General features: G+C 50.1%; 1 protein-coding gene across 1 annotated transcript in view; it reads left to right on the top strand.

The window, feature by feature from the left end:
- LOC144609297 (polyamine-transporting ATPase 13A3-like) overlaps window positions 1–14,666 on the top strand; it is an 85,004-nt gene that overhangs the window by 57,309 nt on the left and 13,029 nt on the right. Inside the window, exons 13-19 of the mRNA XM_078427728.1 lie at window positions 1,913–1,930; window positions 4,396–4,549; window positions 5,067–5,187; window positions 7,340–7,464; window positions 9,326–9,492; window positions 10,661–10,792; window positions 12,010–12,089. Of these exons, the coding sequence (XP_078283854.1) occupies window positions 1,913–1,930; window positions 4,396–4,549; window positions 5,067–5,187; window positions 7,340–7,464; window positions 9,326–9,492; window positions 10,661–10,792; window positions 12,010–12,089 (797 nt within the window). The remainder of the gene's footprint in view (window positions 1–1,912; window positions 1,931–4,395; window positions 4,550–5,066; window positions 5,188–7,339; window positions 7,465–9,325; window positions 9,493–10,660; window positions 10,793–12,009; window positions 12,090–14,666) is intronic.

Genomic DNA, 14,666 nt, shown 5'->3' with positions numbered 1-14,666 from the left:
CAGGCAGCGTCTCTGGAGAGAAGGAATGGGTGACGTTTCGGGTCGAGACCCGTCTTCAGACTGAGGTCGGGAGAGGGGTATGGAAGGGTACAAAGGAAATGTGAGGTGTGAAAATGACAGATCAAAGCAGATGGGGATCAAGGAAATGTCTGTGGTAGGGAGTCTGGATTAAAACATAGGCATAGAGCTGGAGAGTGCGTGCAGCGTAGGTTCTCCAGGTTAATTCCCGGAATGGCGGGACTGTTATATGTTGAAAGACTGGAGCGACTAGGCATGTATACACTGGAATTTAGAAGGATGAGAGGGGATCTTATCGAAACATATAAGATTATTAAGGGGTTGGACACATTAGAGGTGGGAAACATGTTCCCAATGTTGGGGGAGTCCAGAACCACGGGCCACAGTTTAAGAATAACCATTTAGAACTGAGATGAGGAAAAACATTTTCAGTCAGAGAGTTGTGAATCTGTGGAATTGTCTGCCTCAGAAGGCAGTGGAGGCCAATTATCTGAATGCATTCAAGAGAGAGCTAGAAAGAGCTCTTAAGGATAGCGGAGTCAGGGGGTATGGGGAGAAAGCAGGAACGGGGTACTGATTGAGAATGATCAGCCATGATCACATTGAATGGTGGTGCTGGCTCAAAGGGCCGAATGGCCTCCTCCTGTACCTATTGTCTATTGGAACCGCAGAGGGGGAGCAGAACTCTCTAGTCAGAGAGTATAAAATTATAAAAGGACTGGACAAGCTAGATGCAGGAAAAATGTTCCCAATGTTGGGGGAGTCCAGAACCAGGGGCCACACACACACAGTCTAAGAATAAAGGGGAGGCCATTTAAAACTGAGGTGAGAAGAAACCTTTTCACCCAGAGAGTTGTGAATTTGTGGAATTGTCTGCCACAGAGGGCAGTGGAGGCCAATTCACGATGGATTTAAAAGAGAGTTGGATAGAGCTCCAGGGGCTAGCGGAATCAAGGGATATGGAGTGAAGGCAGGCACGGGTTACTGATTGTGGATGATCAGCCGTGATCACAATGAATTGCAGTGCTGGCTCGAAGGGCCGAATGGCCTCCTCCTGCACCTATTTTCTATGTTTCTTCAAAGTAGGCATACCTTGAGGAGACAGACACACAATGCTGGAGTAACTCAGCGTGCAGAATGCATGAATCCCCCCCAAAACGGAAACAGCAGGTGTGTGTCAATCTGTAACAAGGGTGGCAGGGAGGAACTGAAGGGTCTCGATCTGAAACGTCACCCATTCCTTCTCTCCAGAGATGCTGGCACGGGTTACTGATTGATCATACCAGCAATGATCAGAATGGCACGGTAGCGCAGCGGTAGAGTTGCTGCTTTACAGCGAATGCAGCGCCGGAGACTCAGGTTCGATCCTGACGGGTGCTGCACTGTAAGGAGTTTGTACGTTCTCCCCGTGACCTGCGTGGGTTTTCTCCGAGATCTTCGGTTTCCTCCCACACTCCAAAGACGTACAGGTATGTAGGTTAATTGGCTGGGTAAATGTAAAAATTGTCCCTAGTGGGTGTAGGATAGTGTTAATGTGCGGGGATCGCTGGGCGGCACGGACTTGGAGGGCCGAAAAGGCCTGTTTCCGGCTATATATATATGATATGATATGATATGAAGGGTCTCGATCTGAAACGTCACTGATCTGAAACGTTACTGATTGATCATACCAGCAATGATCATCCACAATCAGTAAACCATGCCAGCATCTCTGGAGAGAAGGAATGGGTGACGTTTCAGATCGAGACCCTTCAGTTCCTTCCTGCACGTTCCTCGAGGAGATTTTGCTGTGGAGCAGACGGGATGTGTGGGAAGGAACTGCAGATGCTGCTTCTTTGTGCCTTTGTATGGATGGTTAATAATTCCTTTTCCTCCTCTCTCCCTCTCCCCTCAGGAGCTCCAGGAGCTGATGGTGAGTGCCACGCTGATCTCTGCGGTCTTGTTTTCCATCACGTCACGTTTGATCAGAGTTTAATCTGGGCAAGTGTTGAGGTGTTGCACCTTGGGAGGTCGTATGGATGGAGGATGGCAAGACCTTTAACAGCATTGACGTGCACACGGAACTTGGGATTTTTAGTTTGGTCGGTTTACTTGTAGTTTGGCTGAAGTTAGTGTGATGGCAACTTTCCGACTTTTCCAATGACTTCTTTTCCACTTGCCATTACTACCCGGGAAGTAGGAGTGATCTCACTCAGACCTGGCTTTCTTTGTTCCACATACAAGTTGTAGCTGGCTGCTCTGTCCCAGATCTCAGGTCTGTCCAGTCGTTGGTCTGTTTGCTCTCCTTCCCTGTGTCCTTCTCTTCCTGTCCCCTATGCCCATATATATATAGATATAAACATAGCACAAAAAGTAAGGAAATTTGTGTTTGGTAGATTATTTCTTTGTTGTAACAATGCTTCTTGGCAATAAATCTTATACCGTTGGAAAGCCTGTTTATTTCCCTTTTAAATGGTGCCACATTTGTAAGGAACATGCATTTGTGGGATGAGCAGCAGAGCTGAGTATGTGGGTTGCGCCCATGAAAAATCTGCCAAATCTTCTCTGCCAATGCCAAACAGCTTATTCTGCCATTGACTCTTGTTCGGTGCTGTTTGGTGGATTGGATGATTGAAGTCTGAAGAAACAAGACATATTGGCAATTTAACAATTTATTCATTTAATAAACAGGAGCCACAGTAGCGTGTGGAAGAACCATACACAGCCACAACAGCCTGGCACCTCCTCCTCATGCTGGTCACCAGCCTGGTCACACACTGTTGTGGGATGGCATCCCATTCTTGTCAGCACCTGGGGGTACCAGAAGCTCAAAACAAGGGTCAATAGCAACAGCAGAATAAGCTGTTTGGCATTGGCAGAGAAGATTTGGCAAATTTTTCATGGGCGCAACCCATATACTCAGCTCTGCTGCTCATCCCACAAATGCATGTTCCTTACAAATGTGGCACCATTTAAAAGGGAAATAAACAGGCTTTCCAACGGTATAAGATTTATTGCCAAGAAGCATTGTTACAACAAAGAAATAATCTACCAAACACAAATTTCCTTACTTTTTGTGCTATGTTTATATATAGATATAGATACACCACCCTGTGCATCTAACAACCGCCCCCAAGTGTTCACAATAATACAGCAAGATATATCTAGACAAAATAACATGATATGCCAACAGTAGCTAGTCTAAACATAAATGGCTCCTACAGTTAGTTTGGGTTGGTTTAGGGTTTGAAGGGTCTCGACCTTTTAGTTTTGATTTAGTTTATGGTTTGGTCAAGTTTAGCGATTTGCTTAGTTTATGGTTTGGTTGAGTTTAGCATAGAAACATAGAAACATAGAAAATAGCTGCAGGAGTAGGCCATTCGGCCCTTCGAGCCTGCACCGCCATTCAATATGATCATGGCTGATCATCCAGCTCAGTAACCTGTACCTGCCTTCTCTCCATACTCCCTGATCCCTTTAGCAAAAAGGGCCAAATCTAACTCCCTCTTAAATATAGCCAATGAACTGGCCTCAACTACCTTCTGTGGCAGAGAATTCCACAGACTCGCCACTCTCTGTGTGAAGAAATGTTTTCTCACCTCGGTCCTAAAAGACTTCCCCCTTATCCTTAAGCTGTGACCCCTGGTTCTGGACTCCCCCAACATCGGGAACAATCTTCCCGCATTCTAGCCTCTCCAACCCCTTAATAATTTTATATGTTTCTATAAGATCCCCCCTCTTCTAAATTCCAGCGAGTACAAGCCTAGTCTATCCAGTCTTTCTTCATATGAAAGTCCCGCCATCCCAGGGATCAATCTAGTGAACCTTCTCTGTACTCCCTCTAAGGCAAGAACGTCTTTCCTCAGATTAGGAGCCCAAAACTGCACACAATACTCCAGGTGCGGTCTCACCAAGGATTGTTTAGTTTATGGTTTGGTTGAGTTTAGCGATTTGCTTAGTTTATGGTTTGGTTGAGTTTAGCGATTTGCTTAGTTTAGGGGTTTGATTTAGTTTAGATGGAATGTGTTAGGAAGGAACTGCAGATGCTGATTTACACTGAAAATAGACACAAAATGCTGGAGTAACTCAGCGGGCCAGGCAGCATCTCTGGAGAGAAGGAACAGGCCACGTTTCACCTTGAGACCCGTTTTTAGACTGAAGAAGGGTCTCGACCTGAAACGTCACCCATTCCTTCTCTCCAGAGATGCTGCCTGTCCAGCTGGGTTACTCCAGCATTTTGTGTCTATCTTTGGTTTAGTTTAGAGTTGGGTTCAGTTTAGACTCTGGTTTAGATTAGTTTGGTTTGGTTGAGGGGTTTTATTTAGTTTAGTTTGGTCTGGTTTAGTTTCGAGCTAGGGTTCCTCCGTCAGCCACCGTTGTGTTTTTGCTTCCTTGCAGAACTCCTACGAGATCGGAATCATCAGCCAGTTCCCCTTCTCCTCGGCTCTGCAGCGTATGAGTGTGGTGACCAGCACCCTGGGCCAGCGGCGGCTGGTCGCCTTCATGAAGGGGGCGCCCGAGACCGTGGCCGGGCTCTGTAAGAAGGAGACAGGTAGGTCTGGCCAAAGATGCTCGAGGAACAAGATAGGCCACTCGACCCTAAAAACCGTGGTAGGTCACGGCGCCATTTTAGTAGGCAGAAACTTGCAGAAACATTTAAAAAGAAAAATAACAAAAACCTATGATTTGATAGATGAGATATATTCTGCATTTATTGGTATCATCACACATACTGTTCCCCCAAAACACTGATTACACTGCGAGAGGCAGAGCGAACAGCTGGTTTTGCCTACTAAAATGGCGGGGTTCGCCTACTAAAATGGCGGATTTTGGCGACTAAAATGGCGGGTTTCGCCTACAAAAATGGCGGGTTTCGCCTACTAAAATGGCGGGTTTCACCTACTAAAAGGGCGGGTTTTGCATACTAAAATGTCGGATTTTGCATACTAAAATGGCGGATTTTACATACTAAAATGGCGTGGGCGTGTGTGTGTGTGTGTTCTGTCGTTGCTGATCCTACTGAGGCCGGGATGCCCTGAGCTGTACAATCCCTTCTCTCCTCCTGACAGTGCCCGAAGATTTCTCGCCGATCCTGGAGAAGTTCACAAGGCAGGGGCTGCGGGTGATAGCCCTGGCCTGCCGCAAGCTGGAAGCAAAGATCACCTGGCACAAGGTGCAGACCATCAACAGGTAAACGCGATGGACTGCATCTGAAGATCCTGATTTTCCCCGCGTCTAACCCTTGGTCACCTGCGACCTGACCCTCGACCTCTCGCACTGACCATGGGTCTGCATCCACACTCCGCTTCCCCCCCCCTCACCTCCGACCCAGGGTCCCTGTTCACTCACCCCCGACCTCTCACCCTTGGTCCCCTGCGCTCACTCACCCCTGACCTCTCACCCCAACCCTTGTTCCCCTGTGCTCAGTCATCACCCCCCCTCCCCGACCATAGTGTGTGTAGGGTAGTGTTAGTGTACGTACGAGGTGATCGCTGGTCGGTGCGGACTCGGTGGACCGAAGGGCCTGTTTCCGCGCTGAATCACTGAACGAAGCTAAAGGCCTGTTTCCCTGCTGTACGTTTCAATCGATCAATTGACAAAATGGAAGGGCCAGAGATGCTAGGAATCTCGCCCTTGATCCCCTGCGCTCACCCACCCCGCCCCCGCAACCCGTCACCCCCAACCCCATGTCACCTGTGACCTGACCGTCGACCTCTCGCCCTGACCCGGGGTCCGTGTGCTTCCTCACCCCTGATCTCTCACCCTTGATCCTGTGTGCTCACTCACCCCTGACCTCTTACCCCACTCATGGGTCTCTGTGCTCCCTCACACCTGACCTTTCACCCTTGATACCCCGCGCTTGCTCACCGCCCCCCCGACCTCTCACCCCACCCTGGGTCCCTGTGCTCACTGAGTCCCTGCTCCTAGATGTTTTGTACTCGCTTACCCCACACCCCAAGGTTACGCAGCGGTAGAGTTGCTGCCTCACAGCGCCAGTGACCTGGGTTCGATCCTGACCACGGGTGCTGCCTGTACGGAGTTTGCACCTCGAGGCCTGGGAGGCAGCAGCTTTACCGCTGCACCGGCCCGAGGCAACGTGAAATGTAGATGGGGACGATGGAGAGGGGGGCTGCGAGAATAAGAAATAGGCCATTCGGTTCATCGTCTACTCTGCCATTCAATCATGGCTGATCCATCTCTCCCTCCTAACTAGGGTTGCCAACTGTCCCGTATTAGCCGGGACATCCCGTATTTCGGGCTAAATTAGTTTGTCCCGTACGAGACCGCCCTTGTCCCGTATTAATAGGGTTGCCAACTTCCTCACTCCCGAATAAGGGACAAAGGATGACGTCGCCACCCCGCCCGCCCCACGTGGCCTCACCAAGCCAGCGGCCGCGTGCTCCCGCTCCACCAATGGCGGCTGCCATTGGTGGAGCGGGAGCACGCAGCCGCTGGCTGGGTGAGGTCACGTGGGGCGCGGGGCGGTGACGTCACCTTGCCCCGTATTTGGGAGTGAGGAAGTTGGAAGCCCCACTCCTGAACCCATTCTCCTGCCTTCTCCCCAGAGCCTCTGACACCCGCACTAATTAAGAATGGCTCTTGTCCCCCGTCCCCCCTCCCCCGCGCAAAGTTCTCCTGTCCAACTTGTGCGTTGTCGAAAGCCGCCATTCGCCCTACTCCACGGAACGCACCGCACGTTTCCACGCTGCACGGTTCCGCGCCCGTCGTCCGCCTGAAAATGCACGGTGGCGCGGCGGTAGAGTTGCCGCCTTACAGCGAATGCAGCGCTGGAGACTCGGGTTCGATCCTGACTACGGGTGCCATCCGTATGGAGTTTGTACGTTTTCCCCGTGACCTGCGTGGGTTTTCTCCGAGATCTTCGGTTTCCTCCCACACTCCAAAGACGTGCAGGTTTGTAGGTTAATTGGCTGGGCAAATGTAAAAATTGTCCCTATTTATTCACAAAATGCTGGAGTAACTCAGCGGGTCAGGCAGCATCTCAGGAGAGAAGGAATGGGTGACGATTCGGGTCGAGACCCTTCTTCAGACTGAAACGTCACCCATTCCTTCTCTCCTGAGATGCTGCCCGACTTGCTGAGTTACTCCAGCATTTTGTGAATAAATACCTTCGATTTGTACCAGCATCTGCAGTTATTTTCTTATATAACAATTGTCCCTAATGGGTGTAGGACAGTGTTAGTGTGCGGGGATCGCTGGGCGGCGTGAACCCGGTGGGCCGAAGGGCCTGTTTCTGCGCTGTATCTCTAAATCTAAATCTAAAAAAATCTAACCCCCCCCTGACTTCCTCCGTCCGTCCTCCTGCCCTCCCTTCCTTCCCCAGATCTGTGATCGAAGCCAACATGGAGTTCCTGGGCCTGATCATGATGCAGAACAAGCTGAAGCCTCGCTCCATCCCCGTCATCCGCGAGCTCCAGAGCGCCCACATCCGCACGGTGATGGTGACAGGTAGGCGATCGCGGGGGGGGGGGGGGGGGGGGGCGGCGCAGCGGGTGGAGCTGCTGCCTCACGGCGCCAGCGGCCCGGGTTCAATCCTGACCAATCCGGTCCTGTCTGTACGGAGTTTGCACGTTCTCCCCGTGACTGCGTGGGTTTACTCTGGGTGCTCCGGTTTCCCCCCACGCTCCAAAGACGTGCGGGTTTGTAGGATAATTGGCTCGGTGTAATTGTAAATTGTCACTAGTATGTGTAGGACAGCGTTAGTGTGCGGGGATCGCTGGTCGACTCTCGTGTACACAATAGGGGGGCTAATTATGGGGGGGGTCAATTAACCTACAAACCCGCACGTCTTTGGAATGTGGGTGGAAACCGAAGCACCTGGAGGAAACCCACGAGGTCGCAGGGGAGAACGTGCAAACTCCGTACAGATATGTGCTGTTATGTTTGTGTGCCATTGTATGTTCGTTTCTTAGTACCTGAACTGATGTACAGCACTTTGGTCAACGTGGGTTGTTTTTAAATGTGCTATACAAATAAAATTGACTTGACTTGACAGGGAATACCTGCAAACTCCGGACACAAACACACACACACACACACACACACACTCACTCTCTTCCTCTGTCCCTCTCTTCCCCTCCTCCTTCCCAGATCTCCCTCTATCTTCCTGTCTCCACCTATATCCTTCCTTTGTCCCGCCCCCCTGACATCAGTCTGAAGAAGGGTCTCGACCCGAAACGTCACCCATTCCTTCTCTCCTGAGAAGCTGCCTGACCTGCTGAGTAAGTCCAGCATTTTGTGAACACACCTTTACTCTGGCCCTGTAAGGACATTCTTGCTATTGAGGGAGTGCAGTGTAGGTTCACCAGGTTAATTCCCCGGATGGCGGGACTGACACATGATGAAAGAATGGATCGACTGGGCTTGTATTCCCCGGAAATTTAGAAGCATCGGAGGGGATCTTATGGAAACATATAAAATTATTTAGGGATTGGACAGGCTAGATGCAGGAAAAATGTTCCCCATGTTGGGGGAGTCCAGAACCAGGGGTCACACAGTTTAAGAATAAGGGGTCGGCCATTTAGGACTGAGATGAGGAAAAACTTTTTCACCCAGGGAGTTGCGAATCTGTGGAATTCTCTGCCACAAAAGGCAGTGGAGGCCAATCACTGGATGCTTTCAAGAGAGAGTTAGATTTAGCTCTTAGGGCTAATGGAATCAGGGGGTATGGGGAGAAAGCTGGAACGGGGTACTGATTGTGGATGATCAGCCATGATCATATTGAATGGTTAAATGGCCTCCTCCTGCACCTGTTTTTCTATAGAAACATAGAAAATAGGTGCAGGAGTAGGCCATTCGGCCCTTCGAGCCTGTACGCACAGCCATTCAATATGATCAAGGCTGATCATCCAACTCAGTATCCCGTACCCACCTTCTCTCCATACCCCCTGATCCCTTTAGCCACAAGGGCCACATCTAACTCCCTCTTAAATATAGCCAATGAACTGGCCTCAACTACCTTCTGTGGCAGAGAATTCCACAGATTTACCACTCTCTGTGTGAAAATAAACGTTCTCATCTCGGTCCTAAAAGACTTCCCCCTTATCCTTAAACTGTGACCCCTTGTTCTGGACTTCCCCAACATCGGGAACAATCTTCCCGCATCTAGCCTGTCCAACCCCTTAAGAATTTTGTAAGTTTCTATAAGATCCCCCCCTCAATCTTCTAAATTCCAGCGAGTACAAGCCGAGTCTATCCAGTCTTTCTTCATATGAAAGTCCTGTCATCCCAGGGATCAATCTGGTGAACCTTCTCTGCACTCCCTCTATGGCAAGAATGTCTTTCCTCAAGAATGTCTTTCCTTTGCCAGGGGACAACATGCTGACGGCCCTGTCCGTGGCCCGCGAGTGTGGGATGATCCCTCCGCATGGCAAGGTGGTCGTCACGGACGCCATGCCCCCCAGGGACGGGCAGGTGGCCACCATCAGCTGGCAGTACGCCGAGGACACGGCTGAGTGGGGGTCACATGACACCAAGGTGGGTACGGTGGCGCAGCGGTAGAGTTGCTGCCTCACAGCACCGGAGGCCCTGGGGCTGTCTGCACGTAGTTTGTACGTTCTCCCTGTGACTGGCGTGGGTTTTCTCCGAGATCTTCGGTTTCCTCCCACGCTCCAAAAAGACGTGCGGGTTTGTAGGTAAATTGGCTTTGGTGTAAGTGTAGATTGTCCCTAGTGGGTGTAGGATAGTGTTCGTGTGTGGGGATCGCTGGTCGGTGTGGGCCGAAGGGCCTGTTTCTCTGAATGCATTCAAGAGAGAGCTAGATAGAGCTCTTAAGGATAGCGGAGTCAGGGGGTATGGGGAGAAGGCAGGAACGGGGTACTGATTGAGAATGATCAGCCATGATCACATTGAATGGTGGTCCTGGCTCGAAGGGCCGAATGGCCTCCTCCTGCACCTATTGTCTATTGGGAACATGTTTCCTGCCTCTAGCGTGTCCAACCCCTTAATAATCTTATACGTTTCAATAAGATCCCCTCTCATCCTTCTAAATTCCAGTGTATACAAGCCTAGTCGCTCCAGTCTTTCAACATACGACAGTCCCGCCATTCCGGGAATTAACCTGGTGAACCTACGCTGCACGCCCTCAATAGCAAGAATATCCTTCCTCAAATTTGGAGACCAAAACTGCACACAGTACTCCAGGTGCGGTCTCACTAGGGCCCTGTACAACTGCAGAAGGACCTCTGTGCTCCTATACCAGGAATGAGTGGGTTAACATATGATGAGCGTTTGACGGTACTGGGCCAATTTAGAAGGATGAGGGGGGACCTCATTGAATCTTACCGAATAGTGAAAGGCCAGGAGAGAGTGGGTGTGGAGAGGATGTTTCCACTAGTGGGAGAGTCTAGGACCAGAGGGCACAGCCTCAGAATTAAAGGACGGAGGAATTTCTTTAGTCAGAGGGCGGTGAATCTGTGGGATTCTTTGCCACAGGCGGCTGTGGAGACAAAGTCATATTTTTAAGGTGGAGATAGATTCTTGATCAGTGCGGGTGTCAGGGGTTACGGGGAGAAGGCAGGAGAATGGGGTTGAGGGGGGAGAGATAGATCAGCCGTGATTAAATGGCGGAGTGGACTCGACGGGCCGAGTGGCCCCATTCTGCTCCTATCACTGATGAACAATGAAACCCTCTCCGCCCTTCCAGGACATCCAAATCGCAGTGGAGGACGCCACCTCGAAAGACGGGCTTTTGGTACCGGACACCTGCTACCACTTCGCCATGAGCGGCAAGACCTTCGATGTGATCACGGAGCACTTCCCCGACTTGCTTCCCAAGGTAAGTCCCGAACTTCCCTCTGTCTCTGATGTCCTGTCCCCCCCCACTCCACTCCACTCCACTCCACTCCACTCCCCTGTGTCTCCCCTGTAGTGTATTTGTATACTGTGTGTGTGTGTGTATATTGTGTGCATGTGTGCACGTGCCGTGCCTTTACTCCCTCACGGAGCTGCAACGCTGTGTGTGTGTGTGTTTCTCGGCTCATTCCCTGTGGAGCTGTGAACTGTGTGTTTGTATACTGTGTGTGTATATTGTGTGCATGAGTGTCGCTGCGGTGTGTGTGTGTTTCTCGGCTCATTCCCTGTGGAGCTGTGACACTGTGTACACTCTCTGTGTGTGTGTGTGTGTGTGTGTGTATATTGTATGCATGAGTGTCGCTGTGTGTGTGTGTGTTTCTCGGCTCATTCCCTGTGGAGCTGTGACACTGTGTGTTTGTACACTGTGCGGTGTGTGTGTATATATTGTGTGCATGAGTGTGTCGCTGTGTGTGTGTGTTTCTCGGCTCATTCCCTGTGGAGCTGTGACACTGTGTACACTCTCTGTGTGTGTGTGTGTGTGTGTGTATATTGTATGCATGAGTGTCGCTGTGTGTGTGTGTGTGTTTCTCGGCTCATTTCCTGTGGAGCTGTGACACTGTATACTCTGTGTGTGTGTGTATCTGTGTGTATTGTGTGCATGAGCTGTGACGCTGTGTGTTTGTATACGGTGTGCGGTGTGTGTGTGTGTATATTGTGTGCATGAGCTGGTCGCTGTGTATGTGTGTTTCTCGGCTCATTCCCTGTGAAGCTGTGACACTGTGTGTTTGTATACTGTGTCTGTGTGTCTGTGTGCATGAGCTGGTCGCTGTGTATGTGTGTTTCTCAGCTCATTCCCTGTGGAGCTGTGACACTGTGTGTTTGTATACTGTGTCTGTGTGTCTGTGTGTATATTGTGTGCATGAGCTGCAACGCTGTGTGTGTGTTTCTCGGCTCATTCCCTGTGGAGCTGTGACACTGTTTGTATACGGTGTGAGTGTGTATTTATTGTGTGCATGAGCTGTGTCGCTGTGTGTGTGTTTCTCGGCCCATTCCCCACGGAGCTGTGAACTGTGTGTTTGTATACTGTGTGTGTGTGTGTGTATATATTGTGTGCCTGAGCTGTGACACTGGTGTGTGTGTTTCTCGGCCCATTCCCCGCGGAGTTGTGACGCTGCGGTGTGTGTGTGTTTCTCTGCCCAGCTCCTCCTGTGCGGCACGGTTTACGCCCGCATGGCCCCCGATCAGAAGACCCAGCTGGTGGAGGAGTTTCAGAAAGTGGAGTGAGTACCGGCCGGCCGGCGAGCTCCGAGCGCGGTATCGGCAGCAGCTCCGTCCAGTTTATTGTCACGTGTACCGAGCGAGGTACAGCGAGAAGCTTGTGTTGCGAGCTAACCAGTCGGCGGAAAGACGACACACGATTCCAATCCAGCCATTTGCAGTGTACATGATACATGATAAGGGAATATAAGAAAATAACTGCAGATGCTGGTACAAATCGGTTTATTCACAAAATGCTGGAGTAACTCAGCAGGTCAGGCAGCATCTCGGGAGAGAAGGAATGGGCGACGTTTCGGGTCGAGACCCTTCTTCGGACTGATGTCAGGGGGGCGGGACAAAGGAAGGATATAGGTGGAGACAGGAAGATAGAGGGAGAACTGGGAAGGGGGAGGGGAAGAGAGGGACAGAGGAACTATCTAAAGTTGGAGAAGTCGATGTTCATACCGCTGGGCTGCAAACTGCCCGGGCGAAATATGAGGTGCTGTTCCTCCAATTTGCGGTGGGCCTCACTATGGCACTGGAGGAGGCCCATGACAGAAAGGTCAGACTGGGAATGGGAGGGGGAGTTGAAGTGCTCGGCCACCGGGAGATCAGTTTGGTAGATAAGGGAATAACGTTTAGTGCAGGGTATAGCCAGCAAAGTCCGATCAAGGATAGTCCGAGGGTCTCCAATGAGGAAGGGTATTATTTTGTATCTAACCACTCCAAATCTCCCTGCTTTCACCTCCCTTTTCCTAAAATCTTCCTTACATCCCACTCTTCGATCACACTTGTTTTAATCAAAGGAGAAACAAGAACTGCAGTAGCTAGTTTACGAAACAAAAGTGCTGGAGTAACTCAGCGGGTCAGGCAGCACCTCTGGAGATGTAATAAAAAAGGAACTGCAGATGTTGGTTTATAACAAAGATGGATACAAAATGCAGGAGTAACTCAGCGGGTGAGGCAGCATCTCTGCATGAGTATATTGAATGGCAGGACAGGCTTGAAGGGCTGAGTGGCCTACTCCAGCTCCTATTTTCCTTGTGTCGGATGGAACTGTAGGTGTTGGAACTGAAGGCAGACACAAAATGCTGGAGCAACTCAGCAGGTTATACATATTTTATTTATTTATTTTCATATTTCAGATACAGCGCGGAAACAGGCCTTTTCGGCCCACCAAGTCCGCGCCGCCCAGCGATCCCCACACACTAACACTATCCTACACACACTAGGGACAATTTTTACATTTACCCAGTCAATTAACCTACATACCTGTACGTCTTTGGAGTGTGGGAGGAAACCGAAGATCTCGGAGAAAACCCACGCAGGTCACGGGGAGAACGTACAAACTCCTTACAGTACAGCACCCGTAGTCAGGATCGAACCTGAGTCTCTGGCGCTGCATTCGCTGTAAAGCAGCAACTCTACCGTTGCGCCACCGTGCTGCTCACATAGACATAGACATAGAAAATAGGTGCAGTAAGAGGCCATTTGGCCCTTCGAGCCAGCACCGCCATTCATTGTAATCATGGCTGATCATCTACAATCAGTAACCTGTGCCTGCCTTCTCCACATATCCCTTGATTCCACTAGCCCCTAGAGCTCTATCTAACTCACTTTTAAATCCATCCAGTGATTTGGCCTCCACTGCCTTCTGTGACAGAGAATTCCACAAATTCACAACTCTCTTGGTGAGACCGCACCTGGAGTACTGTGTGCAGTTTTGGTCTCCAAATTTGAGGAAGGATATTCTTGCTATTGAGGGCGTGCAGCGTAGGTTTACTAGGTTAATTCCCGGGATGGCGGGACTGTCATATGTTGAAAGACTGGAGCGACTGGGCTTGTATACACTGGAATTTAGAAGGATGAGAGGGGATCTTATCGAAACGTATAAGATTATTAAGGGGTTGGACACATTAGAGGCAGGAAACATGTTCCCAATGTTGGGGGAGTCCAGAACCAGGGGCCACAGTTTAAGAATAAGGGGTAGGCCATTTAGAACAGAGATGAGGAAAAACTTTTTCAGTCAGAGAGTTGTGAATCTGTGGAATTCTCTGCCTCAGAAGGCAGTGGAGGCCAATTCTCTGAATACATCCAAGAGAGAGCTAGTTAGAGCTCTTAAGGATAGCGGAGTCAGGGGGTATGGGGAGAAAGTAGGAACGGGGTACTGATTGAGAATGATCAGCCATGATCACATTGAATGGCGGTGCTGGCTTGAAGGGCCGTATGGCCTACTCCTACACCTATTGTCTATTGTCTATTGAAAAAGTTCCTTCTCACCTCAGTGTTAAATGGCCTCCCCTTTATTCTTAGACTGTGTGTGTGGCCCCTGGTTCTGGACTCCCCCAACATTGGGAACATTTTTCATGCATCCAGCTTGTCCGGTCCTTTTATAATTTTATACGTTTCTGTAACTTCTCATCCTTCTAAATTCCAGTATATCTGGGGAAAAAGAATAGGTGACGTTTCGGATCGAGACCCGTCTTCAGACTGGAAGTCGTGATTTGTTCTTGTAGGCAAGGCTCACAATGGCTGGTGCTTGGCATGTGTAGAGTTAGATTTGTTGAAGAGGTGGTGTGAAAAGTTGACGTCGGGCATTT

This window comes from Rhinoraja longicauda, chromosome 34 (assembly GCF_053455715.1).
Source record: "Rhinoraja longicauda isolate Sanriku21f chromosome 34, sRhiLon1.1, whole genome shotgun sequence".
Lineage (NCBI taxonomy): Eukaryota > Metazoa > Chordata > Chondrichthyes > Rajiformes > Arhynchobatidae > Rhinoraja > Rhinoraja longicauda.
Note: the sequence above shows the minus strand (reverse complement) of the source record. Positions and strands in the feature narration are given on the sequence as shown.